The 27,846-nt window shown below is 59.1% G+C and overlaps 1 protein-coding gene across 1 annotated transcript; it reads right to left on the bottom strand.

Annotated features, from left to right (window-relative positions):
- Nucleotides 1-45: 45 nt before the first annotated feature.
- On the bottom strand, nt 46-27,276 carry CDC42EP4 (CDC42 effector protein 4). The gene is given in 4 exon segments (XM_075580081.1): nt 46-1,320; nt 1,322-2,292; nt 22,294-23,354; nt 27,046-27,276. Coding segments are annotated over 2 exon segments (924 nt in total). The 5' UTR covers nt 2,069-2,292; nt 22,294-23,354; nt 27,046-27,276; the 3' UTR covers nt 46-1,143.
- Between the last annotated feature and the right edge of the window lie 570 nt (nt 27,277-27,846).

The following is a 27,846-nucleotide window of genomic DNA, read 5'->3' as shown; positions in this document are numbered from 1 at the left end:
TAGTCACCATTATTTTCTGTGATTTATTAAATATTCCCCCCTCCCCCCCCCCCACCCCCCCCAAATAAATGTATTAAAAAAATAAAATAAAACCATCGTCCTCAGACTCTTCCAATTAAAAAGCAGATGCATTCTGGGAGAAGTCTGGGATGTGCGTGTCTGCTGGAAGCGAACGCAGCCAAATGGGAGTTGGAGGGTTACCATTTTGGGTTAGGCCAGGAGTGGCCAACTCCAGTCTTCAAGGGCCACCAACAGGTCAGGTTTTGAGGATATCCCTGCTTCAGCACAGGTGGCTCAATCAGTGGCTCAGTCGAACATTGAGCCATCTGTACTGAAGCAGACTCACTGAGCCACCTGTGCTGAAGCAGGGACATCCTGAACAAAAAAACTTGACCTGTTGGTGGCCCTGGAGGGCTGGCGTTGGCCACCGCTGGGTTAGGGCTTTAAAATAAGGGCAGGGAGCGGCGCAACGAGACAGAAAACGCCGAAAGGAACACGGACAGGTAGAGAAGACCGCTACATTTCTATGGAACAGAATGCAGGGGTCGGGGGTCAAGGGAGGTGGCATTAGTCACAGAAGGTTGTAGTGATCGGTGCAGGGGGTGCCCGCCTTCTACGTTAGCCTTGTCACGGGGGAGGGAGGGGGCACCGTGCCCTGCGGGGTTAAACCGTTGGCCAGTTTTGCAGCCCAGAGCTGCACATGAACCAAAACTTCCTCCGTTCGCTCCAAAAAAAATGAAATACAAAATAAACCCTCTATAGGATTGCACCCCCTGTTTGTAGTGTTCCGTCAGAGTCTCCCCCAGGAAAGGTCTCCTGTCATGGTCAATGTCGTTTCCAGCTAATGGTATACCATTACGCCAAGATAAAGTGACCCGGTCTGGATGGTGACTATCCATGGCAGGACGTTGGCCGTGAGCGACTCGTCTGCCTGTTCTTGGAGCCTTGCTGCCCTTGAAGTCTTGTACAGAATACAAACCATGACGGGCAAATACGGGGGCTGGTAGGTGAGAGGGTTGTTGCCGGACTGACCCCAACAGCATATCCTGAGCCCCGATCGACAGATGAGCCAGTCCTCTCTATACGTCTCCCAGCAAATGAGGGCAGGATAAAAAGGAAACTCTTGCAGACATCTGGCCCTTCCTATACCCTGATCTCATCCTCCTCCTCATCCACGAAAGAGAAGTCTCTCCTCCTCTTCTGCTTCTCCTCCGGGGCCCCCGACATGGATACAGAATGGTGGTCTTTGGTCGCTTGACTTCTACCGGAGCTGGGGCCGTGAGTGCTCACCCTGCTGCCCTCATCGCCAGCTGGCACTGGCCGCCCCGGTGGATGGAGGCGCCATGTGCCGAGAGGACATGAAGCTTGTGCCATGTTGGGCCCCGTTGTTGTCGGGCTCGTCGAGGCTGCAGTCCAGGCCCTGCTCCCATGGACACTGGTCCATCACGCTCAGGATATCTCCCAGCATGGACGGCCCTAGGTCTATGTGGAATGACATGATGGACTCGGCGTGCTTCATGCCGTAGCTGCTTCTGGGGGCCGTCTCCGGCAGCTCCGTTAACTCCCCAAACTCCCTCTCTGCCAAAATGAGATCGGGATAGGGTGCCGGGCTGCGGGCGGACGCCCCGTTGACGTGTTGCTCTTCGGGCACCTTCTTGACCGGGCTGGACGACAGACTTTTGGGCATCTTCCTGCCGGACATACTCTTGTCCGTCTCCTTCTCGGTCAGCTGGGGTAAGGAGACGGCGTTCTTCACAAAGAGAGCAGAGTCCCGCAGCGACCCCAGCATGTCCCTGCGGTCACTGCGGGTCACCGACTGGGACCGCTTGCTGCTGCGGAAGTGTCTGGACAGCAGCCCTGGTTTGGGGACGGATTCCTCCGGCTCGGGTTGGTCTTCACCTTTGCTTTTGAGGAAGGATGTGTCTCCGAAGGCATCACCGGCTCTCCCGATGTGCATGGTGTGACGGAAGTCCCCCAGGGGAGCGCTGATCATCTCCGCCGTGAGGTCCGCTCGGGACCGACGCTTGGACGCATTGCTTTGGGCGGCCAGCTGCTTCAGTATGGGCATCTTGGCGACCTCAGTGAACCAGGCACCGTTCTCTGGTCTTGTGGAAGGACCTTGGTACAAGAAGCTTTGGACTCCTACAACCCAGGGAAGTCTCGGTGCGCACAAGGACAGAAAACGAATCGGGAGTGGAGTATCCTCAGGGTAAGTCCCTCCCGAGAGCTCATTCACTAGATGTGGCGGAGAAGATCACATCCAACTTCAAATGTGTTCCCATCCACTCGGTCCTGGGAAGACAGAATGAGGAGGAAAGAAACGTTATTCGGGGCTTGTGAAACCGATGGAATAACAATGTGTCGATACGGACAAGCTGCTCCTTAGCTGGGCAATAACCACACTGCTGGGCAATAAGCACACACTGCTGGGCAATAAGCACACACTGCTGGGCAATAAGCACACACTGCTGGGCAATAAGCACACACTGCTGGGCAATAAGCACACACTGCTGGGCACTAAGCACACACTGCTGGGCAATAAGCACACACTGCTGGGCAATAAGCACACACTGCTGGGCACTAAGCACACACTGCTGGGCACTAAGCACACACTGCTGGGCACTAAGCACACACTGCTGGGCACTAAGCACACACTGCTGGGCAATAAGCACACACTGCTGGGCACTAAGCACACACTGCTGGGCAATAAGCACACACTGCTGGGCACTAAGCACACACTGCTGGGCACTAAGCACACACTGCTGGGCACTAAGCACACACTGCTGGGCACTAAGCACACACTGCTGGGCACTAAGCACACACTGCTGGGCACTAAGCACACACTGCTGGGCACTAAGCACACACTGCTGGGCAATAAGCACACACTGCTGGGCAATAAGCACACACTGCTGGGCACTAAGCACACACTGCTGGGCAATAAGCACACACTGCTGGGCAATAAGCACACACTGCTGGGCAATAAGCACACACTGCTGGGCAATAAGCGCACACCACGAAATGAAACATGCTGCACAGATTCTGATTATCGCCGTTCACTTGCAATCTTGACATATTTTTTGCCACAAACACAGCCTCCATTCTCTCGTTACACAAATGTTTGCCTTATATTGCTCTATGTGCCGCTTCAGCGCGGCGTCATTCCCAAGAAATCCTGCTACAGGGGAGAGCAGTGCCAGGCTCCCATTCACAGGCAGGGAACTCGTTCTCAACAGGCAGGTGTGGGCATGGAGGGTGACAGCCGCCACCACGCGTATCCCCTTAATATGATCCCAAAGTGACAGCGCTAACCAGGCGGAAAACAAAGACGCCGCTCTGTGAAACAGCCCGGCAGTTCTGCGCCTCGCTGCGACACCGAGGGCTGTCAGACATCACCAGGGACCCCGTACAGGACTATGGCAGAGCTGGGGTTCATTGGGGAGAGGGGGCATTAACCATGGGGGAGAGGGGGCATTTACCATGCAGCTCGCTCCACTTTCTCTCTACGTTGATTTACAGAGCCTACTGCAGAGGTAACCATTCAATGCCAGAGGACCCTGCCCAATTGCCCCTACTGGGTATTGTTACCCCGCTGTGCTGAACTTTCATGTGTTGTGTTTACCTCCACCTGTGCTGGAAGGCTGTTCCATGCATTGACTACTTTGTCACCGAAGCAGCATTCCCCCCCCACTCATTAAACATATTTCCTTCCGTGTCCCCCCATTACTCCCCAGCCCGTGATAAATATCTGCATGGTATACTCCTAGTTACAAATAGCGCCAGCGATCAATACCAATATCCCAGGTGGATTCAGTGCCGGATACAGATTATTCTGCGTGTCCAGCGGTTCTCGGGCTGAGCGGGGAACGTCCCAGAAATGTTATTCTCTCTGCTGGGGACGGAGCGTTTGGGTTTAGAAAAGAAAGGACTGCATTAGTGTCAAATGTTTAGCAACACAAACACACTCAGTCCTAGTGTCAAATGTTTAGCAGCACAAACACACTCAGTCCTAGTGTCAAATGTTTAGCAACACAAACACACTCAGTCCTAGTGTCAAATGTTTAGCAGCACAAACACACTCAATCCTAGTGTCAAATGTTTAGCAACACAAACACACTCAGTCCTAGTGTCAAATGTTTAGCAGCACAAACACACTCAGTCCTAGTGTCAAATGTTTAGCAGCACAAACACACTCAGTCCTAGTGTCAAATGTTTAGCAACACAAACACACTCAGTCCTAGTGTCAAATGTTTAGCAGCACAAACACACTCAGTCCTAGTGTCAAATGTTTAGCAGCACAAACACACTCAGTCCTAGTGTCAAATGTTTAGTGGTGAAAACATAAAGATAACAATTTGCAAAATCCCCCCCACGGGTGAAGTCTGCGACCGCGTCACTTACTGCGGATACTGTATACAGGGAGCATGACGCTATATACAGGGAGAAGGATGCTATATACACACAGTGAGCAGGATACTATATATACATATATATTGCAGACGCACTTACTAGAACGCCCTCCTACTGTCTCTGTACGTTCTTCCTACCTGACAATTAGATTGTAAGCTCTTCGGGGCAGGGACTCCTGCATGGCTTTTCAACACCTCATATATTGCCCATGTATTGATTTTCTGTGTACACAGATCACGGACGGACACACACACACACACACACACACACACTTTATTACAGCGCCAGCCAGGGCAGGGACTCCTCTTCCTTAATGTCACTTTTAAGTCTGAAGCACTTATTCTATTATCTGTTATTTGTATTATTTGTTATTTATATGATTGTCACGTATATTACTGCTGTGAAGCGCTATATAGATAAAGACACACACACACACACACACACTTATACATATACCTACATATACATACACATAGGGAGCAGGACTCTATATATACACAGGGCGCTATATACAGGGTGCACTGTCTTTCACTGACCGCTCACTAATTTGGGGATATTATTAACCCTTTGAGGCTTCGGAACACATTTCGGAGGGAATCTGATTTGATAGTTTTGCACAAATTTGCTCACGTGAGGGGGAGCAGGGTGCAAAACTGCAGGGTATCAGCCACGTGAGAGGGGAGCAGGGTGCAAAACTGCAGGGTATCAGCCACGTGAGAGGGGAGCAGGGTGTGAGACTGCAGGGTATCAGCCACGTGAGAGGGGAGCAGGGTGCAAAACTGCAGGGTATCAGCCACGTGAGGGGGAGCAGGGTGCGAGACTGCAAGGTAGCAGCCACGTGAGAGGGGAGCAGGGTGCGAGACTGCAGGGTAGCAGCCACGTGAGGGGGAGCAGGGTGCGAGACTGCAGGGTATCAGCCACGTGAGAGGGGAGCAGGGTGCGAGACTGCAGGGTAGCAGCCACGTGAGGGGGAGCAGGGTGCAAAACTGCAGGGTATCAGCCACGTGAGGGGGAGCAGGGTGCGAGACTGCAGGGTAGCAGCCACGTGAGGGGGAGCAGGGTGCGAGACTGCAGGGTAGCAGCCACGTGAGAGGGGAGCAGGGTGCGAGACTGCAGGGTAGCAGCCACGTGAGGGGGAGCAGGGTGCGAGACTGCAGGGTAGCAGCCACGTGAGAGGGGAGCAGGGTGCGAGACTGCAGGGTAGCAGCCACGTGAGAGGGGAGCAGGGTGCGAGACTGCAGGGTAGCAGCCACGTGAGAGGGGAGCAGGGTGCGAGACTGCAGGGTAGCAGCCACGTGAGAGGGGAGCAGGGTGCGAGTCTGCAGGGTAGCAGCCACGTGAGAGGGGAGCAGGGTGCGAGACTGCAGGGTAGCAGCCACGTGAGGGGGAGCAGGGTGCGAGACTGCAGGGTATCAGCCACGTGAGAGGGGAGCAGGGTGCGAGACTGCAGGGTAGCAGCCACGTGAGGGGGAGCAGGGTGCGAGACTGCAGGATAGCAGCCACGTGAGAGGGGAGCAGAGTGCGAGACTGCAGGGTATCAGCCACGTGAGAGGGGAGCAGGGTGCGAGACTGCAGGGTAGCAGCCACGTGAGAGGGGAGCAGGGTGCGAGACTGTAGGATAGCAGCCACGTGAGGGGGAGCAGGGTGCGAGACTGCAGGGTAGCAGCCACGTGAGAGGGGAGCAGGGTGCGAGACTGCAAGGTATCAGCCACGTGAGAGGGGAGCAGGGTGCGAGACTGCAGGGTAGCAGCCACATGAGGGGGAGCAGGGTCAGAGACTGCAGGTTAGCAGCCACGTGAGGGGGAGCAGGGTGCAAGTCTGCAGGGTAGCAGCCACGTGAGAGGGGAGCAGGGTGCGAGACTGCAGGGTAGCAGCCACGTGAGGGGGGAGCAGGGTGCGAGACTGCAGGTTAGCAGCCACGTGAGGGGGAGCAGGGTGCGAGACTGCAGGGTAGCAGCCACGTGAGGGGGAGCAGGGTGCGAGACTGCAGGGTATCAGCCACGTGAGAGGGGAGCAGGGTGCGAGACTGCAGGGTAGCAGCCACGTGAGAGGGGAGCAGGGTGCGAGACTGCAGGGTATCAGCCACGTGAGGGGGAGCAGGGTGCGAGACTGCAGGATAGCAGCCACGTGAGAGGGGAGCAGAGTGCGAGACTGCAGGGTATCAGCCACGTGAGAGGGGAGCAGGGTGCGAGACTGCAGGGTAGCAGCCACGTGAGAGGGGAGCAGGGTGCGAGACTGCAGGGTAGCAGCCACGTGAGGGGGAGCAGGGTGCGAGACTGCAGGGTAGCAGCCACGTGAGGGGGAGCAGGGTGCGAGACTGCAGGGTAGCAGCCACGTGAGGGGGAGCAGGGTGCGAGACTGCAGGGTATCAGCCACGTGAGAGGGGAGCAGGGTGCGAGACTGCAGGGTAGCAGCCACGTGAGGGGGAGCAGGGTGCGAGACTGCAGGGTAGCAGCCACATGAGAGGGGAGCAGGGTGCGAGACTGCAGGGTATCAGCCACGTGAGGGGGAGCAGGGTGCGAGACTGCAGGGTAGCAGCCACATGAGAGGGGAGCAGGGTGCGAGACTGCAGGGTAGCAGCCACGTGAGGTGGAGCAGGGTGCGAGACTGCAGGGTAGCAGCCACGTGAGGGGGAGCAGGGTGCGAGACTGCAGGGTATCAGCCACGTGAGAGGGGAGCAGGGTGCGAGACTGCAGGGTAGCAGCCACGTGAGGTGGAGCAGGGTGCGAGACTGCAGGGTAGCAGCCACGTGAGGTGGAGCAGGGTAGCAGCCACGTGAAAGAAGCTAACCTAACATGACGTTACGCCCGAACATGTACCAATAACGTCACGCCACGTTCTCTCAGCATTGTGTTAAGGACCCAATGATATGCCACAGAGCGTTCCCCCAAACTGCGCACACAGAAATCCGGGTACGTTTAAGTTGGGGACTTCTGGGTGTAAAGTTAGGTACAGTCTGACCTAACTAACGTGACCTTATGTACCAGTTATACATGATTATTTCATTACCCCTAAACCTGGCGTTACTCCCACCCCGACACAGAGGGGGCGTTACAGGGCCTGAGAGGCCGATACCCCGCAGTTACAGGGCCTGAGAGGCCGATACCCCGCAGTTACAGGGCCTGAGAGGCCGATACCCCGCAGTTACAGGGCCTGAGAGGCCGATACCCCGCAGTTACAGGGCCTGAGAGGCCGATACCCCGCAGTTACAGGGCCTGAGAGGCCGATACCCCGCAGTTACAGGGCCTGAGAGGCCGATACCCCGCAGTTACAGGGCCCGAGAGGCCGATACCCCGCAGTTACAGGGTCTGAGAGGCCGATACCCAGCAGTTACAGGGACTGAGAGGCCGATACCCCGCAGTTACAGGGCCTGAGAGGCCGATACCCCGCAGTTACAGGGCCTGAGAGGCCGATACCCCGCAGTTACAGGGCCTGAGAGGCCGATACCCCGCAGTTACAGGGCCCGAGAGGCCGATACCCCGCAGTTACAGGGCCCGAGAGGCCGATACCCCGCAGTTACAGGGCCCGAGAGGCCGATATCCCGCAGTTACAGGGCCCGAGAGGCCGATACCCCGCAGTTACAGGGCCCGAGAGGCCGATACCCCGCAGTTACAGGGTCTGAGAGGCCGATACCCCGCAGTTACAGGGCCTGAGAGGCCGATACCCCGCAGTTACAGGGTCTGAGAGGCCGATACCCGGCAGTTACAGCGTCTGAGAGGCCGATACCCCGCAGTTACAGGGCCTGAGAGGCCGATACCCCGCAGTTACAGGGCCTGAGAGGCCGATACCCCGCAGTTACAGGGCCCGAGAGGCCGATACCCCGCAGTTACAGGGCCCGAGAGGCCGATACCCCGCAGTTACAGGGCCTGAGAGGCCGATACCCCGCAGTTACAGGGCCTGAGAGGCCGATACCCCGCAGTTACAGGGCCCGAGAGGCCGATACCCCGCAGTTACAGGGCCTACGAGGCCGATACCCCGCAGTTACAGGGTCTGAGAGGCCGATACCCCGCAGTTACAGGGCCTGAGAGGCCGATACCCCGCAGTTATAGGGCCTACGAGGCCGATACCCCGCAGTTACAGGACCTGAGAGGCCGATACCCCGCAGTTACAGGGCCCGAGAGGCCGATACCCCGCAGTTACAGGGCCCGAGAGGCCGATACCCCGCAGTTACAGGGCCTGAGAGGCCGATACCCCGCAGTTACAGGACCTGAGAGGCCGATACCCCGCAGTTACAGGGCCTGAGAGGCCGATACCCCGCAGTTACAGGGCCTGAGAGGCCGATACCCCGCAGTTACAGGGCCTGAGAGGCCGATACCCCGCAGTTACAGGGCCTGAGAGGCCGATACCCTGCAGTTACAGGGTCTGAGAGGCCGATACCCCGCAGTTACAGGGCCTGAGAGGCCGATACCCCGCAGTTACAGGGCCCGAGAGGCCGATACCCCGCAGTTATGACTCGGTTAGTAACAGTGCGTTCCCAGCGTTATTTCCCTTCTCCTTTTAACTGGAAAAACATGTTCCAGCTTTGCCCGAAACGAACAGGAAATGAGCGTTGCTGTCACGTGCGCACTTCTGCAGCTGGGCTGGAAAATCCCCTTTACCCGTCCTGCTGCGGGGCCTTTCCAGGGATAACACCCCCCCCCCCCCCTCCAGTTCCCGCTAGCGGTGACTGCAGACTCCTGACCAGTCACAGGGCCGCGCCGTCAGCATTACCGGGCCAGGATCAGAGCTTTCCCGAGGCCCTAATTCCCCCTCCCCTGTGTGACAGCGGCCGCGGGCGCCTTCCAAATCTGCTGTCACCATCCTCCCCCCCCCCCCCCCCGCAGTGAGCAGGGGTGAGCCGGGTGAGCATGCACAATTGGGGGGGGGGGGGGGGGAATGGTGTCCAGGCGTTTCTCACCGCAGTGAATATAACCCAGGGGCGGACAACTCCAGTCCTCGAGGGCCACCATCAGGTCAGGTTTTCAGGATATCCCCGCTTCAGCACAGGTGAATCAGTGGAAGACTGAGCCACCTGTGCTGAAGCAGGGGCTGATTGAGCCACCTGTGCTGAAGCAGGGATATCTTGAAAACCTGAGCAGTTAGTGCCTCTTGAAGACTGGGAGTTGGCCCACCCCCCGATATAAGCGGTCACCAAAACGGCCACATCACCATGGCTGCCCCACTGCACTGTGGGTAAACCTGGGCCACCACTGCAGTGCGGCGGACAGAGCGTCCATCAGCGAAACCTCCGGGTGCCAATATCCCGGTGCCCGGGCAGCGCGCTTGTGAACAGGCGAGCGACGGGTTTGTTCTGCCCGGGCTGCAAAAAATACGCCGTTCTGCTGCGTTCAGTGGCTGGACACACACACACACACACACACACACACACACACACACACACACACACACACACACACACACACACACACACACACACACACAGTGCAGCCCGCGTTGTGAGCCTGACACACACACACACACACAGTGCAGCCCGTGTTGTGAGCCTGACACACACACACACACAGTGCAGCCCTTGTTGTGAGCCTGACACACACACACACACACACACACACACACACAGTGCAGCCCGTGTTGTGAGCCTGACACACACACACACACAGTGCAGCCCTTGTTGTGAGCCTGACACACACACACACACACACAGTGCAGCCCGTGTTGTGAGCCTGACACACACACACACACACAGTGCAGCCCGTGTTGTGAGCCTGACACACACACACTGCAGCCTGTGTTGTGCGCCTGACACACACACACAGTGCAGCCCGCGTTGTGAGCCTGACACACACACACACACACAGTGCAGTCCGTGTTGTGAGCCTGACACACACACACTGCAGCCTATGTTGTGAGCCTGACACACACACACACACTGCAGCCTGTGTTGTGAGCCTGACACACACACACACACAGTGCAGCCCGCGTTGTGAGCCTGACACACACACACACACACACATACACTGCAGCCTGTGTTGTGAGCCTGACACACACACACAGTGCAGCCCGCGTTGTGAGCCTGACACACACACACACACTGCAGCCTGTGTTGTGAGCCTGACACACACACACACACACACACACTGCAGCCTGTGTTGTGAGCCTGACACACACATACACAGTGCAGCCCGCGTTGTGAGCCTGACACACACACACACACACTGCAGCCTGTGTTGTGAGTCTGCGTTTGCCCTGGAATGAGGCCCGGGCTAATGGGAAATGTTATTCTTCTGACTCACGGCCCACAGAAATAAATACGTTCCTATACAGGCACAGAGGCTGGATCCGTTTAAGGATTAAGATGCTGCCGCATACAGCAGTACCGAGTATCAACGCCATCTTCACTACTAACCCACTCCTAATAGCTACATATTTTACATTATCATGCCATTTCTAACCCCTCGTACAGCGAGGGGTTAACATCCCAGGTAGGTCCGTGGCGTGAAGCGGCGTAAACAGAAGGGAGCTTGTGTTCTGACCCACGGGGCCACTTCTCCAGCCACGTGCAAAGCTGCCAGGGGAGCGGCACTGGTTTTCCATCCCATGACAAGACTTCAGACTGGGGCCGCTCCTTATCAAAGGGGCTCTTTATACCAGCAGACCCGCCGCTACCCCCGTATTAGCGCGCACTTCATATTACGCACTTATTAAACTCATTTGCACAGAGGATGTAGGGGGGGGGGGGGAATAAAAGTATTAATACTGAGGACTTGGGTGTTTAATACTGCGGTACATGTACCAGTACCTTCTATGCACACGCCAAAAGTACCAGTACCTTCTATGCACACGCCAAAAGTAGCAATACCTTCTATGCACACGCCAAAAGTACCAGTATCTTCTATGCACACGCCAAAAGTAGCAATACCTTCTATGCACACGCCAAAAGTACCAGTACCTTCTGTGCACACGCCAAAAGTACCAGTACCTTCTATGCACACGCCAAAAGTAGCAATACCTTCTATGCACACGCCAAAAGTACCAGTACCTTCTATGCACACGCCAAAAGTAGCAATACCTTCTATGCACACGCCAAAAGTACCAGTACCTTCTATGCACACGCCAAAAGTAGCAATACCTTCTGTGCACACGCCAAAAGTAGCAATACCTTCTATGCACACGCCAAAAGTACCAGTACCTTCTGTGCACACGCCAAAAGTACCAGTACCTTCTGTGCACACGCCAAAAGTACCAGTACCTTCTGTGCACACGCCAAAAGTAGCAATACCTTCTATGCACACGCCAAAAGTACCAGTACCTTCTGTGCACACGCCAAAAGTACCAGTACCTTCTATGCACACGCCAAAAGTACCAGTACCTTCTGTGCACACGCCAAAAGTACCAGTACCTTCTATGCACACGCCAAAAGTAGCAATACCTTCTGTGCACACGCCAAAAGTACCAGTACCTTCTATGCACACGCCAAAAGTACCAGTACCTTCTGTGCACACGCCAAAAGTAGCAATACCTTCTGTGCACACGCCAAAAGTACCAGTACCTTCTATGCACACGCCAAAAGTAGCAATACCTTCTATGCACACGCCAAAAGTAGCAATACCTTCTGTGCACACGCCAAAAGTACCAGTACCTTCTATGCACACGCCAAAAGAAGTAATACCTTCTATGCATACGCCAAAAGAAGTAATACCTTCTATGCACACGCCAAAAGAAGTAATACCTTCTATGCACACGCCAAAAGTAGCAATACCTTCTGTGCACACGCCAAAAGTACCAGTACCTTCTATGCACACGCCAAAAGTAGCAATACCTTCTATGCACACGCCAAAAGTACCAGTACCTTCTATGCACACGCCAAAAGTACCAGTACCTTCTATGCACACGCCAAAACTACCAGTACCTTCTATACACACGCCAAAATTACCAGTACCTTCTATGCACACGCCAAAAGTACCAGTACCTTCTATGCACACACCAAAAGAAGTAATACCTTCTATGCACACGCCAAAAGTAGCAATACCTTCTATGCACACGCCAAAAGTACCAGTACCTTCTATGCACACGCCAAAATTACCAGTACCTTCTATGCACACGCCAAAAGTACCAGTACCTTCTATGCACACGCCAAAAGTACCAGTACCTTCTATGCACATGCCAAAAGTACCAGTACATTCTAAGCACATGTCAAAAGTACCAATACCTTCTATGCACATGCCAAAAGTACCAATACCTTCTATGAACACGCCAAAAGTACCAATACCTTCTATGCACACGCCAAAAGTACCAGTACCTTCTATGCACATGCCAAAAGTACCAATACCTTCTATGCACACGCCAAAAGTACCAGTACATTCTAAGCACATGTCAAAAGTACCAATACCTTCTATGCACACGCCAAAAGTACCAGTACCTTCTATGCACACGCCAAAAGTACCATAACCTTCTAACCACATGCAAAAGTACCAGTACCTTCTATGCACACGCCAAAAGTACCAGTACCTTCATTGCACACGCCAAAAGTACCATAACCTTCTAACCACATGCAAAAGTACCAGTACCTTCTATGCACACGCCAAAAGTACCAGTACCTTCTATTCACACGCAAAAGTAGCACTGTTGTGTGTGTGTTTTTTACAGTTCCACTTAAAGAAACGTGGGATTCTTGCAGGAAATCGGACTTTGGTTTGTTCGCAGAAACGTGGCACAGATTTTTCTAACATCGCTTCTCCGCAATGTTTTGAAGAGGCAGAGGCCCCAGCATGGGGTCGTAGGCTCCTTAAGGGCTGCGACGTCCTGATTGGCGAGAGCTGGTAGGGGGGGGGTCGGCTAACCCCCCTCCCCCTTCCCACACGGAGTGGGAAGGCTGCTTGTCCCCTCCCATGCAGGGGGAGGGGGAGAGGGTATAAAGAGTGGGGCCCCAGGGGTGAGAGACAGAGCTAACGGAATTCCCACCCACCCATCCCCAATGTTTTGCTATGGTATTGAGCTGTTGGATTGTTATATTAACATGATTTGTATCACACAGGAGCAGTTTGTCTCCTCGTCACAGCGGAGCTGCCGCGCCAGCCAAGCTCACGAGACGGAGAAAGGGCGAGGACTTTAGGGTCTGTCCCTCAGCTGGAGCCCCTAGAACAGCGCGGCAGGCTGGAGGCGCCGGCTGTAGGGCCGGGCCGGCCTATGCCCAATCAACGCTGGTAAAAGGCTGGGCGCCAGCTTTAGGGCTGGGCCTAAGCTGACCCTAGGGGCGGGAGGGGGAGGGAAGCAGCCCAACATCGGCTGAATGAGGATCTCCCCCTCCCATTTTACAGTGCTTTTGGGCGGAGGGAGGGAGCGGGCCAATTGCTGGCTGTCTGGGCAAGGATCTCCCTCCCATGCACATGATGCGGGGGGAGGGAGCGGGCCAATTGCTGGCTGTCTGGGCAAGGATCTCCCCCCCATTCACATGCTACGGGCGGGGGGAGGGAGCGGGCCAATTGCTGGCTGTCTGGGCAAGGATCTCCCCCCATTTTGCATGGAGCATACTTGGCTGGCGGGCAGGCTGGTAGGATTTTATTATTTGGTTTAGCGTCACAAAGGAGGGACGGCGCATAAAGCCTTTAAACACTTTAACCGCTGGGTTCCTAGAATTCCCTCCCGGGGCAGACACAGGGGACACGCTGCCACCGTGCGTGGGGACACGCTGCCACCGTGCGGGGGGGACACGCTGCCACCGTGCGGGGGGGACACGCTGCCACCGTGCGGGGGGGGACGCTGCCACCGTGCGGGGGGGACACGCTGCCACTGTGCGGGCGGGGACGCTGCCACCGTGCGGGGTTGGACACGCTGCCACCGTGCGGGGGGGACACGCTGCCACCGTGCGGGGGGGACACGCTGCCACCGTGCGGGGTTGGACACGCTGCCACCGTGCGGGGGGGACACGCTGCCACCGTGCGGGGGGACACGCTGCCACCGTGCGGGGGGGACACGCTGCCACCGTGCGGGGGGACACGCTGCCACCGTGCGGGGGGGACACGCTGCCACCGTGCGGGGGGGGACACGCTGCCACCGTGCGGGGGGGGGACGCTGCCACCGTGCGGGGGGACAGAAGCCGCCGTGCGGGGGACACGCTGCCACCGTGCGGGGGACACACGCTGCCACCGTGCGGGGGGACACGCTGCCACCGTGCGGGGGGGACACGCCACCATGCGGGGGGACACACGCTGCCACCGTGCGGGGGGACAGAAGCCGCCGTGCGGGGGACACGCTGCCACCGTGCGGGGGACACACGCTGCCACCGTGCGGGGGGACACGCTGCCACCATGCGGGGGGACACACGCTGCCACCGTGCGGGGGGACAGAAGCCGCCGTGCGGGGGACACACGCTGCCACCGTGCGGCGGGGCACGCTGCCACCGTGCGGGGGGGCACGCTGCCACCGTGCGGGGGGGACACGCTGCCACCGTGCGGGGGGGACACGCTGCCACCGTGCGGGGGGGACACGCTGCCACCGTGCGGGGGGGGACGCTGCCACCGTGCGGGGGGGACACGCTGCCACCGTGCGGGGGGGGACGCTGCCACCGTGCAGGGGGGACACGCTGCCACCGTGCGGGGGGGACACGCTGCCACCGTGCGGGGGGGACAGAAGCCGCCTGTCCCGGGGGCGAGAGCCGACGTATGTACCACTAAAGCCACTCATCGGAGATGCGCCGCACGCACAGAAGCCAGCAGAGCGGCGCCAGGGGAGATGTGCCCTCGGCTGGGGCGATCCTCCCGGGGATATTTAAAAATGGCGGAAGGTGGCGGTGATTGGGTTGCGGCCAAACGTCCCGTTCAGCCCACGAAGGGCCTCGATGTGGCCTCCTGGGGTCAGTGACGAGATTTCCGCACAAACTCTTGTAAGTGAGGGATAATAATAATAATAATAATATATATATCAAAAAGAAATATACCAGCGCTCAAGTGAAATAAATGCATTAACTAAAGGATTAATGCTGCTCTAGTAAGGGACCGATTGACCCACCTGTGCTGAAGCAGGGATATCCTGAAAACCTGACCTCTTGGGGGTGGGGGGGGGGGGGGGCTTGAGAACTGGAGTTGATCCCCCCCACCCCTGGGTATAGAAGGAATCCCTTTTGCACCCAGCAGGTGGGGGACATGCATTGATACATAGCAGAGTAATGGTGTCCACGTGGCAGACCCGGCAATGATCTTACAAAAACGAGGTGCACGCCCCTGCCAGAGAGGGCCTGCAAAAACATAACACAAGAGGTGGAGGGGGGTGGGGGGCGCGCGAATGCCCCCGTGCCTCTAGGTCAGGGGCGGCCAACTCCTGTCCTCAAGGGCCCCCAACGGGTCAGGTTTCCAGGATATCCCTGCTTCAGCATAGGTAGATTAATCAGTCCCTGCTTCAGCACAGGTGTCTCAATCAGCGGCTCAGTCTAACCTAAGCTGAAGCAGGCATATCCTGAAAACCTGACCTGTTGATGGCCCTTGAGGACTGAAGTTGGCCACCCGTGGTCTAGTGCTAACCACGTGCCACCAATAAATCCGGCAAAACAGGTCGCTCCATTGCTGAGAATAACTCTCGTCAAACAAACCCGTGCGCGCTCCGCAGGTCAGTAACCCGTTCACTGCCGGTGGGGTAAAGGCACAAAGGGTGTTTAAAAAAATAAATCGCAAGTAGATTAAATTAACCCACTCACTGCTTGGGGGGAGGGGAGGGAAGAGTTGTCTGCATATAAAGAATCAATGCTGTGCTTAAAAGCTGTGTTAACAGCGAGCATTAGTTTATAAGGGTTCCATGTAAAAATGGATTTCAGGCAAAAGGTGACACGGTGTGCTCATTTGCATGTTATTTCCCACCGCTCTCCAAGCATAGCGCGGTCGGCGCTAGCGGGGGCGCAGCCTTAGGCCTCGGCCATGCTCCCTGCTGGCGTGCTGAGGTGCAGGGAAAGCGGGTGCTTTCCCTGGCCTTGCGGTTGCTTACCGCACGCGCTGTCAGCAAGCCATCAGGGGGCGGGCCGGGGGCGGGCGCGTCACTGGCCGGGGGCGGGCCAGTGACGTCACGGAGCTGGTTCGCCCTCATTGGGCGAACCGCTCACGTGACCGGCCTGTCACGCCGGCAAGCGGGGGAATTTTAAATTCCCCTAAGACCTGCGCTTCCGCAAGCGCGCGGAAGCGCAGGTGAGCCCCTACTAGAGCCGCTCTAATTGCGGCTGTAGGGGCTCAGTGCTGAGCGGGAGCGCGCCTCCGCCAGCAAGCGCTAAACATGGCCAAGGCCGAAGGCTGTGAATGTGCTCGCAAGTGATCTTTGTATTGGCTATAAAGGATCAATAATGCAAACACACGAGGGATGTGAGCGGTCCCCAAACAGACGCTCCCTCTCAGGGTAAGGGCCGGGTCCCAGCTGGGACATTAACCAATTCACTGCCGGCAAGAAACCGGCATTAAATTCCCCGCCACGCCGGCCGTCACCGGATCTGAGCCAGGGTGCAATGCCGCGGTCACACCTTCAGCGCCAGAAAATACCCCACAGCGCAGAATGGGTTAAAACGAGAGCGTGGTTCGGGGGGTGACGTGCAACGGCAGAAATGGGGGGTTCTTTCCCGTTGCCACGGGATCCCCCGATTTAGACCAGGCCTGTGGGCTTTTTATTTACACCCTTTGGATAAAGGGATTTCAACCCAGGGGCGGCCAACGCCAGTACTCAGGGGCCACCAACAGGACAGGTGTTTGCAGTGGAAGACTGAGCCACCTGGGCTGAAGCAGGGATATCCTGAAAACCTGACCTGTTGGGGCCCTTGAGGACTGGAGTTGCACACACGCACACGCACACACACGCACGCACGCACGCACGCACGCACACACACACACTCTGCATTAACCCTTAGAATGCTGGTGGCCCGTCAGCATAGAAAGAGTTAAAGAGGCCGTGAGGGAATAAACACTATATAATGCATATGACCCTGATAAATAGAAGTGTAAGAAGGGGGCAGTGGCCGGGGCTGGGGCTGGGGCCGTGGTCGGGCTTTGGGCAGAAATAAGAATCCGGGCAGCGAGGTCTTTGTTCCAGGCAAAATGGGAACACAAAGCATCCCCTACAGCAGCTCCCACTACAAAGATCTCTCCTCACGTATAAATCCGCCTTTTATTGGGACACTGCAATAGACCAGCCCCTCTGCCCCAGACAATGCAGTGTCCAGCGGGGGGGGGGGGGGGGGGGGGAAGAGTGTGGGGGGGGGGGGGGGGAGAGTGTGGGGGGGGGGGAAGAGTGTGGGGGGGGGGAAGAGTGTGGGGGGGGGAAGAGTGTGGGGGGGGGGGGGGGAAGAGTGTGGGGGGGGGGGGGGAAAGAGTGTGTGGGGGGAAAGAGTGTGGGGGGGGGGAAAGAGTGTGGGGGGGGGGAAAGAGTGTGGGGGGGGGGGAAAGAGTGTGGGGGGGGGAAAGAGTGTGGGGGGGGAAGAGTGTGGGGGGGGGAAAGAGTGTGTGGGGGGGGAAAGAGTGTGTGTGTGGGGGGGGGAGAAAGAGCGTGGGAGGGGGAGAGTGTTGGGGGGGGAGAGTGTGGGGGGGGGAAAGAGTGTGGGGGGGGAAAGAGTGTGGGGGGGGGGAAAGAGTGTGGGGGGGGGGGAAAGAGTGTGGGGGGGGGAAAGAGTGTGGGGGGGGGGAAAGAGTGTGGGGGGGGGGAAAGAGTGTGTGGGGGGGAAAGAGTGTGGGGGGGGGAAAGAGTGTGGGGGGGGGAAAGAGTGTGGGGGGGGAAAGAGTGTGGGGGGGGGAAGTGTGGGGGGGGGAAAGAGTGTGGGGGGGAAAGAGTGTGGGGGGGGAAAGAGCGTGTGTGTGGGGGGGGAAGAGTGCGGGGGGGGAAAGAGTGCGGGGGGGGAAAGAGTGCGGGGGGGGAAAGAGTGCGGGGGGGGAAAGAGTGCAGGGGGGGAAAGAGCGCGGGGGGGGGGAAAGAGCGTGGGGGGGGAAAGAGCGTGGGGGGGGGAAAGAGCGTGGGGGGGAAAGAGCGTGGGGGGGGGGGAAAGAGCGTGGGGGGGGAAAGAGCGTGGGGGGGAAAGAGCGTGGGGGGGGAAAGAGCGTGGGGGGGGGAAAGAGCGTGGGGGGGGGGAAAGAGCGTGGGGGGGGAAAGAGCGTGGGGGGGGGAAAGAGCGTGGGGGGGGGAAAGAGCGTGGGGGGGGAAAGAGCGTGGGGGGGGAAAAGAGCGTGGGGGGGGAAAAGAGCGGGGGGGGGGAAAGAGCGGGGGGGGAGAGCGTGGGGGGGGGGAAAGAGCGTGGGGGGGGAAAGAGCGTGGGGGGGAAAGAGCGTGGAGGGGGGGTAAAGAGCGTGGGGGGGGTAAAGAGCGTGGGGGGGGAAAGAGCGTGGGGGGGAAAAGAGCGTGGGGGGGGAAAGAGCGTGGGGGGGAAAGAGCGTGGGGGGAAAGAGCGTGGGGGGAAAGAGCGTGGGGGGGGAAAGAGCGTGGGGGGGGGAAAGAGCGTGGGGGGGGGGAAAGAGCGTGGGGGGGGGAAAGAGCGTGGGGGGGGGAAAGAGCGTGGGGGGGGAAAGAGCGTGGGGGGGGAAAGAGCGTGGGGGGGAAAGAGCGTGGGGGGGAAAAGAGCGTGGGGGGGGGGAAAGAGCGTGGGGGGGGGGAAAGAGCGTGGGGGGGGGAAAGAGCGTGGGGGGGGGAAAGAGCGTGGGGGGGGGGAAAGAGCGTGGGGGGGGAAAGAGCGTGGGGGGGGGGAAAAGAGCGTGGGAGGGGAAAGAGCGTGGGGGGGGGGAAAGAGCGTGGGGGGGGAAAAGTGTGGGGGGGGGAAAGAGCGTGGGGGGGGGAAAGAGCGTGGGGGGGGGAAAGAGCGTGGGGGGGGGAAAGAGTGTGGGGGGGGGGGAAGAGTGTGGGGGGGAAAGAGTGTGGGGGGGGGGAAGAGTGTGGGGGGGGAAGAGTGTGGGGGGGAAAGAGTGTGGGGGGGAAAGAGTGTGGGGGGGAAAGAGTGTGGGGGGGAAAGAGTGTGGGGGGGGGAAAGAGTGTGGGGGGGAAAGAGTGTGGGGGGGAAAGAGTGTGGGGGGGGAAAGAGTGTGTGGGGGGGGAAAGAGTGTGTGGGGGGGGGGAAAGAGTGTGTGGGGGGGGGAAGAGTGCGGGGGGGGAAAGAGCGCGGGGGGGGAAAGAGCGTGGGGGGGGGAAAGAGCGTGGGGGGGGGAAAGAGCGTGGGGGGGGAAAGAGCGTGGGGGGGAAAAGAGCGTGGGGGGGGAAAGAGCGTGGGGGGGGAAAGAGCGTGGGGGGGAAAGAGCGTGGGGGGGGGAAAGAGCGTGGGGGGGGGGGAAAGCGTGGGGGGGAAAAGAGCGTGGGGGGGGAAAGAGCGTGGGGGGGGGGAAAGAGCGTGGGGGGGGGGAAAGAGCGTGGGGGGGGGGAAAGAGCGTGGGGGGGGGGGAAGAGCGTGGGGGGGGGGGAAGAGCGTGGGGGGGGGAAAGAGCGTGGGGGGGGGAAAGAGCGTGGGGGGGGGAAAGAGCGTGGGGGGGGGGGGAAAGAGCGTGGGGGGGGGGAAAGAGCGTGGGGGGGGGGAAAGAGCGTGGGGGGGAAAAGAGCGTGGGGGGGGGAAAGAGCGTGGGGGGGGGGAAAGAGCATGGGGGGGGAAAGAGCGTGGGGGGGGGGAAAGAGCGTGGGGGGGGGAAGAGCGTGGGGGGGGGGAAAAGAGCGTGGGAGGGGAAAGAGCGTGGGGGGGGGGAAAGAGCGTGGGGGGGGAAAAGTGTGGGGGGGGGGAAAGAGTGTGGGGGGGGAAAGAGCGTGGGGGGGGGAAAGAGCGTGGGGGGGGAAAGAGCGTGGGGGGGGGGAAGAGTGTGGGGGGGAAAGAGTGTGGGGGGAAAGAGTGTGGGGGGGAAAGAGTGTGGGGGGGAAAGAGTGTGGGGGGGAAAGAGTGTGGGGGGGGGAAAGAGTGTGGGGGGGAAAGAGTGTGGGGGGGAAAGAGTGTGGGGGGGGGAAGAGTGTGGGGGGGAAAGAGTGTGGGGGGGGAAAGAGTGTGGGGGGGGAAAGAGTGTGTGGGGGGGGAAAGAGTGTGTGGGGGGGGGAAAGAGTGTGTGGGGGGGGGAAAAGATGTGGGGGGGAAAGAGTGTGGAGGGGGAAAGAGTGTGGAGGGGGAAAGAGTGTGGAGGGGGAAGAGTGTGGGGGGGAAAGAGTGTGGGGGGGGAAAGAGTGTGGGGGGGGAAAGAGTGTGGGGGGGGAAAGAGTGTGGGGGGGGAAAGAGTGTGGGGGGGAAGAGTGTGGGTGGGGGGAAGAGTGTGGGGGGGGGAAGAGTGTGGGGGGGGAAGAGTGTGGGGGGGGGAAGAGTGTGGGTGGGGGGAAGAGTGTGGGGGAAGAGCGTGGGGGGGGAAGAGCGTGGGGGGGGAAGAGCGTGGGGGGGGAAGAGCGTGGGGGGGGAGGGAAGAGCGTGGGGGGGGGGGAAGAGCGTGGGGGGGGAAAGAGCATGGGGGGGGGAAAGAGCGTGGGGGGGGGAAAGAGTGTGGGGGGGAAAGAGAGTGGGGGGGGAGAAAGAGTGGGGGGGAAAGAGCGGGGGGGGAAAGAGCGGGGGGGGGAAAGAGCGGGGGTGGGAAAGAGCGGGGGGGGGAAAGAGTGGGGGGGGAAGAGTGGGGGGGGAAAGAGTGGGGGGGAAAGAGTGGGGGGGGGAAGAGTGGGGGGGGGGAAAGAATGGGGGGGGAAAGAGTGGGGGGGGGGAAGAGTGGGGGGGGAAGAGTGGGGGGGGAAGAGTGGGGGGGAAAGAGTGGGGGGGGGAGAGTGGGGGGGAAAGAGTGTGGGGCGGGGGGAAAGAGTGTGAGGCGGGGGGAAAGAGTGTGGGGCGGGGGGAAAGAGTGTGGGGCGGGGGGAAAGAGTGTGGGGCGGGGGGGAAAGAGTGTGGGGCGGGGGGGAAAGAGTGTGGGGCGGGGGGGAAAGAGTGTGGGGGGGGGGAAAGAGTGTGGGGGGGGGAAAGAGTGTGGGGGGGAAAGCGTGTGGGGTGTGGGGGGGGGGGGAAAGCGTGGGGGGGGGAAGCGTTGTGGGGGGGGAAAGCGTGTGGGGGGGAAAGCGTGTGGGGGGGAAAGCGTGGGGGGGGGAAAGCGTGGGGGGGGGAAAGCGTGGGGGGGGGGAAAGCGTGGTGGGGGGGGGAAAGCGTTGTGGGGGGGGAAGTCGGGGGGGAGAAAGTGGGGGGGGAGAAAGTGGGGGGGGGAGAAAGTGGGGGGAAAAAGTGGGGGGAAAAAGTGGGGGGAAAGAAAGTGGGGGGGAAAAAGTGGGGGGAAAAAGTGGGGGGGGAAGAAAGTGGGGGGGGAAGAAAGTGGAGGGAGAAAGTGGGGGGGGCGAAGAAAGTGGGGGGACGGAAGAAAGTGGGGACGGAAGAAAGTGGGGACGGAAGAAAGGGGGGGGAAGAAAGTGGGGGGGGAGAGTGAGGGGGGGAAGAAAGTGGGGGGGGACGAAGAAAGTGGGGGGGTAGAAAGTGGGGGGGGGAGAAAGTGGGGGGGGAAAGAAAGTGGGGGGGAAAGAAAGTGGGGGGGGGAAGAAAGTGGGGAGGTGTGGGAAGGGGGGTCTCCTACTTGGGGTCCTTTGTGTTCCTTTACACACATGGGAACTTCATTTAGGGATACCATCTTGCACCAATGGGATGGGAGACCTCACACATCTCCCGGGTCAGCAACCAGTAACCCCTGCAGTGCTGGGGAGGTTTTGCGTTGATGCTTTTAAGGGCCTGTGTGGATATAGGACAATGCAGGGTTTGGGGCACCTACCACTGGCACTATTGGCTTAACCCTTTCACTGCCATGGGGCTTGGCAGCGAAGGGGTTAAAGGCCGGCCCCCTGATAAACCAGACGTGGCGTTACCATTTAGAAGTGCAAAGTTTTAAACGTCTAGCGCGTTAACCCCTTCAGTCTTCAATGTACAGCCCACCCTGCGCTGAAGGATTCATTCCGCTCACCAAGGGGCAAGTCACTGCACTCTACAGAGAGAACCCCCCTATAAAACAGGTCACTGACCTTTTATCAGACCCCCTGCAGCCTTTTACTCCAAGGGGTCAAACTGCATCCACAGGCAGGGTGTCCAGAGCCTAGGGGTCAAACTGCATCCACAGGCAGGGTGTCCAGAGCACTGGGGTCAAACTGCATCCACAGGGAAGGGTGTCCAGAGCCTAACACCGAATCCACAGGGCAGGGTGTCCAGAGCCCAGGGGTCAAACTGCATCCACAGGCAGGGTGTCCAGAGCCTAGGGGTCAAACTGCATCCACAGGCAGGGTGTACAGAGCCTAGGGGTCAAACTGCATCCACAGGCAGGGTGTCCAGAGCACTGGGGTCAAACTGCATCCACAGGGCAGGGTGTCCAGAGCCTAACACCGAATCCACAGGGCAGGGTGTCCAGAGCCTAACACTGAATCCACAGGGCAGGGTGTCCAGAGCCCAGGGGTCAAACTGCATCCACAGGCAGGGTGTCCAGAGCCTAGGGGTCAAACTGCATCCACAGGCAGGGTGTACAGAGCCTAGGGGTCAAACTGCATCCACAGGCAGGGTGTCCAGAGCCTAACACTGAATCCACAGGCAGGGTGTCCAGGTCCCAGGGGTCAGCCCTGAATCCACAGGGCAGGGTGTCCAGGTCCCAGGGGTCAGCACTGCATCCACAGGGCAGGGTGTCCAGGTCCCAGGGGTCAGCACTGCATCCACAGGGCAGGGTGTCCAGGTCCCAGGGGTCAGCACTGCATCCACAGGGCAGGGTGTCCAGGTCCCAGGGTTCAGCACTGCATCCACAGGGCAGGGTGTCCAGGTCCCAGGGGTCAGCACTGCATCCACAGGGCAGGGTGTCCAGGTCCCAGGGGTCAGCACTGCATCCACAGGGCAGGGTGTCCAGGTCCCAGGGGTCAGCACTGCATTCACAGGGCAGGGTGTCCAGGTCCCAGGGGTCAGCACTGCATCCACAGGGCAGGGTGTCCAGGTCCCAGGGGTCAGCACTGCATCCACAGGGCAGGGTGTCCAGGTCCCAGGGGTCAGCACTGCATCCACAGGGCAGGGTGTCCAGAGCCCATTCTATTATAATCCAGCTCAGCTCCTGGGATAACACAGAGAGGTTTGTTACTCTCACTATTTCCTACTGTCAGTGGGCAGCGCTCTCTCACACAGCTCTCAGTGGGCAGCTCTCTCACACAGCTGTCAGTGGGCAGCGCTCTCTCACACAGCTCTCAGTGGGCAGCGCTCTCTCACACAGCTCTCAGTGGGCAGCGCTCTCTCACACAGCTCTCAGTGGGCAGCTCTCTCACACAGCTCTCAGTGGGCAGCGCTCTCTCACACAGCTCTCAGTGGGCAGCGCTCTCTCACACAGCTCTCAGTGGGCAGCGCTCTCTCACACAGCTCTCAGTGGGCAGCGCTCTCTCACACGCAGCTCTCAGTGGGCAGCGCTCTCTCACACAGCTCTCAGTGGGCAGCGCTCTCTCACACAGCTCTCAGTGGGCAGCGCTCTCTCACACAGCTCTCAGTGGGCAGCGCTCTCTCACACAGCTCTCAGTGGGCAGCGCTCTCTCACACAGCTCTCAGTGGGCAGCGCTCTCTCTCACAGCTCTCAGTGGGCAGCGCTCTCTCACACAGCTCTCAGTGGGCAGCACTCTCTCACACAGCTCTCAGTGGGCAGCGCTCTCTCACACAGCTCTCAGTGGGCAGCGCTCTCTCACACAGCTCTCAGTGGGCAGCGCTCTCTCACACAGCTCTCAGTGGGCAGCGCTCTCTCTCACAGCTCTCAGTGGGCAGCGCTCTCTCACAGCTCTACGTGGGCAGCTCTCTCTCTCACAGCTCTCAGTGGGCAGCGCTCTCACAGCTCTCAGTGGGCAGCGCTCTCTCACACAGCTCTCAGTGGGCAGCGCTCTCTCACAGCTCTCAGTGGGCAGCGCTCTCTCACACAGCTCTCAGTGGGCAGCGCTCTCTCACACAGCTCTCAGTGGGCAGCGCTCTCTCACACAGCTCTCAGTGGGCAGCGCTCTCTCACACAGCTCTCAGTGGGCAGCGCTCTCTCACACAGCTCTCAGTGGGCAGCTCTCTCTCTCACAGCTCTCAGTGGGCAGCTCTCTCACACAGCTCTCAGTGGGCAGCGCTCTCTCACACAGCTCTCAGTGGGCAGCGCTCTCTCACACAGCTCTCAGTGGGCAGCGCTCTCACACAGCTCTCAGTGGGCAGCTCTCTCTCTCACAGCTCTCAGTGGGCAGCGCTCTCTCACAGCTCTCAGTGGGCAGCGCTCTCTCACAGCTCTCAGTGGGCAGCGCTCTCTCACAGCTCTCAGTGGGCAGCGCTCTCTCACAGCTCTCAGTGGGCAGCGCTCTCTCACAGCTCTCAGTGGGCAGCGCTCTCTCACAGCTCTCAGTGGGCAGCGCTCTCTCACACAGCTCTCAGTGGGCAGCGCTCTCTCACACAGCTCTCAGTGGGCAGCTCTCTCTCACACAGCTCTGTGAGCAGCGCTCTCTCTCACACAGCTCTCAGTGGGCAGCGCTCTCTCACACACAGCTCTCAGTGGGCAGCGCTCTCTCTCACAGCTCTCAGTGGGCAGCGCTCTCTCTCACAGCTCTCAGTGGGCAGCTCTCTCTCTCACAGCTCTCAGTGGGCAGCGCGCTCTCTCACACAGCTCTCAGTGGGCAGCGCTCTCTCACACAGCTCTCAGTGGGCAGCGCTCTCTCACAGCTCTCAGTGGGCAGCGCTCTCTCACACAGCTCTCAGTGGGCAGCTTTCTCTCACACAGCTCTCAGTGGGCAGCGCTCTCTCACACAGCTCTCAGTGGGCAGCGCTCTCTCACACAGCTCTCATTGGGCAGCTCTCTCACACAGCTCTCAGTGGGCAGCTCTCTCTCTCACAGCTCTCAGTGGGCAGCGCTCTCTCACACAGCTCTCAGTGGGCAGCTCTCTCTCTCACAGCTCTCAGTGGGCAGCGCTCTCTCACAGCTCTCAGTGGGCAGCGCTCTCTCACACAGCTCTCAGTGGGCAGCGCTCTCTCTCTCACAGTTCTCAGTGGGCAGCTCTCTCTCTCACAGCTCTCAGTGGGCAGCGCGCTCTCTCACACAGCTCTCAGTGGGCAGCGCTCTCTCACACAGCTCTCAGTGGGCAGCGCTCTCTCACACAGCTCTCAGTGGGCAGCTCTCTCTCACACAGCTCTCAGTGGGCAGCGCTCTCTCACACAGCTCTCAGTGGGCAGCTCTCTCTCACACAGCTCTCAGTGGGCAGCTCTCTCTCACACAGCTCTCAGTGGGCAGCGCTCTCTCTCACAGCTCTCAGTGGGCAGCGCTCTCACACACAGCTCTCAGTGGGCAGCTCTCTCACACAGCTCTCAGTGGGCAGCTCTCTCACACAGCTCTCAGTGGGCAGCTCTCTCTCTCACAGCTCTCAGTGGGCAGCGCTCTCTCACACAGCTCTCAGTGGGCAGCTCTCTCTCTCACAGCTCTCAGTGGGCAGCTCTCTCACACAGCTCTCAGTGGGCAGCTCTCTCTCTCACAGCTCTCAGTGGGCAGCGCTCTCTCACAGCTCTCAGTGGGCAGCGCTCTTTCACACAGCTCTCAGTGGGCAGCGCTCTCTCTCTCACAGCTCTCAGTGGGCAGCTCTCTCTCTCACAGCTCTCAGTGGGCAGCGCGCTCTCTCACACAGCTCTCAGTGGGCAGCGCTCTCTCACACAGCTCTCAGTGGGCAGCGCTCTCTCACACAGCTCTCAGTGGGCAGCGCTCTCTCACACAGCTCTCAGTGGGCAGCTCTCTCTCACACAGCTCTCAGTGGGCAGCGCTCTCTCTCTCACAGCTCTCAGTGGGCAGCTCTCTCTCTCACAGCTCTCAGTGGGCAGCGCGCTCTCTCACACAGCTCTCAGTGGGCAGCGCTCTCTCACACAGCTCTCAGTGGGCAGCGCTCTCTCACAGCTCTCAGTGGGCAGCGCTCTCTCACACAGCTCTCAGTGGGCAGCGCCCTCTCTCTCACAGCTCTCAGTGGGCAGCGCTCTCTCTCACAGCTCTCAGTGGGCAGCTCTCTCTCTCACAGCTCTCAGTGGGCAGCTCTCTCTCACAGCTCTCAGTGGGCAGCTCTCTCTCTCACAGCTCTCAGTGGGCAGCTCTCTCTCTCACAGCTCTCAGTGGGCAGCGCTCTCTCACACAGCTCTCAGTGGGCAGCGCTCTCTCTCACAGCTCTCAGTGGGCAGCGCTCTCACACAGCTCTCAGTGGGCAGCGCGCTCTCTCACACAGCTCTCAGTGGGCAGCGCTCTCTCACAGCTCTCAGTGGGCAGCGCTCTCTCACAGCTCTCAGTGGGCAGCGCTCTCTCACAGCTCTCAGTGGGCAGCGCTCTCTCACACAACTCAGCGGGCAGCGCTCTCTCACACAGCTCTCAGTGGGCAGCGCTCTCTCACAGCTCTCAGTGGGCAGCTCTCTCTCTCACACAGCTCTCAGTGGGCAGCGCTCTCTCTCACACAGCTCTCAGTGGGCAGCTCTCTCTCACACAGCTCTCAGTGGGCAGCGCTCTCACACAGCTCTCAGTGGGCAGCGCTCTCTCACACAGCTCTCAGTGGGCAGCACTCTCTCACACAGCTCTCAGTGGGCAGCACTCTCTCACACAGCTCTCAGTGGGCAGCGCTCTCTCTCTCTCACAGCTCTAAGTGGGCAGCGCTCTCACACAGCTCTCAGTGGGCAGCGCTCTCACACAGCTCTCAGTGGGCAGCGCTCTCTCTCTCTCTCACAGCTCTCAGTGGGCAGCACTCTCTCTCACACAACTCAGTGGGCAGCTCTCTCACAGCTCTCAGTGGGTAGGTCCCTCACGCAGATCTCAGTGGGTAGGTCCCTCACGCAGATCTCAGTGGGTAGGTCCCTCACGCAGATCTCAGTGGGTAGATCTCAGTGGGTAGATCTCAGTGGGTAGATCTCAGTGGGTAGGTCCCTCACGCAGATCTCAGTGGGTAGGTCCCCCACGCAGCTCTCCCAGCCTGTGACTAGCAGCAGGACAGCCACAGCACACACAAGAACTGCAGTACAATGCTAACCCCTCCCACAGGCCACTCCCACCCCCCACAAGCTCCTCCCCCTCCTAGATTTAAATCCCCTTAAAGAGACAGGGCAGGCTGCCTGGCTGCCACTAAAAGCGCTGATGAAATTACCTGGGACAATAGCCCCTAACTACTGGGGATCAGACAACAAAGCATGTGATCGCTGGGAAGCTCTTCCTGTGTCTGATAATCCATATCAATGGTGGAACGTATATGTATGTACAGTATATCTTTATCTATATGGCGCCCTTAATGTACATAGTGCGTCACAGCAGTAATATACGTGACAATCATATAAATAACAAATAATACAAATAACACATAATGGGGAGCAGCGCTTCAGACATAAAAGGGACATTTAGGCTTTGCCTATGGTAGGACGCGCTAGCTTCCACGCTCCTCCTCCTCCTCCGCGGTGTCGCGCTTGCAAAACAAACTTGTTTGTGTTGCGAAGCGCCGCTCTCCCTGTAGCGTGCGTGCATTATGCACTACTACATTGCCGTCCTAGTGTTTGTTTCGGCGCGAGTTACGTAGCCTGTACCATGGACGAAG

Source organism: Ascaphus truei, chromosome 22, assembly GCF_040206685.1.
Source record: "Ascaphus truei isolate aAscTru1 chromosome 22, aAscTru1.hap1, whole genome shotgun sequence".
Lineage (NCBI taxonomy): Eukaryota > Metazoa > Chordata > Amphibia > Anura > Ascaphidae > Ascaphus > Ascaphus truei.
This window is presented reverse-complemented; position numbering and strand designations above follow the sequence as displayed.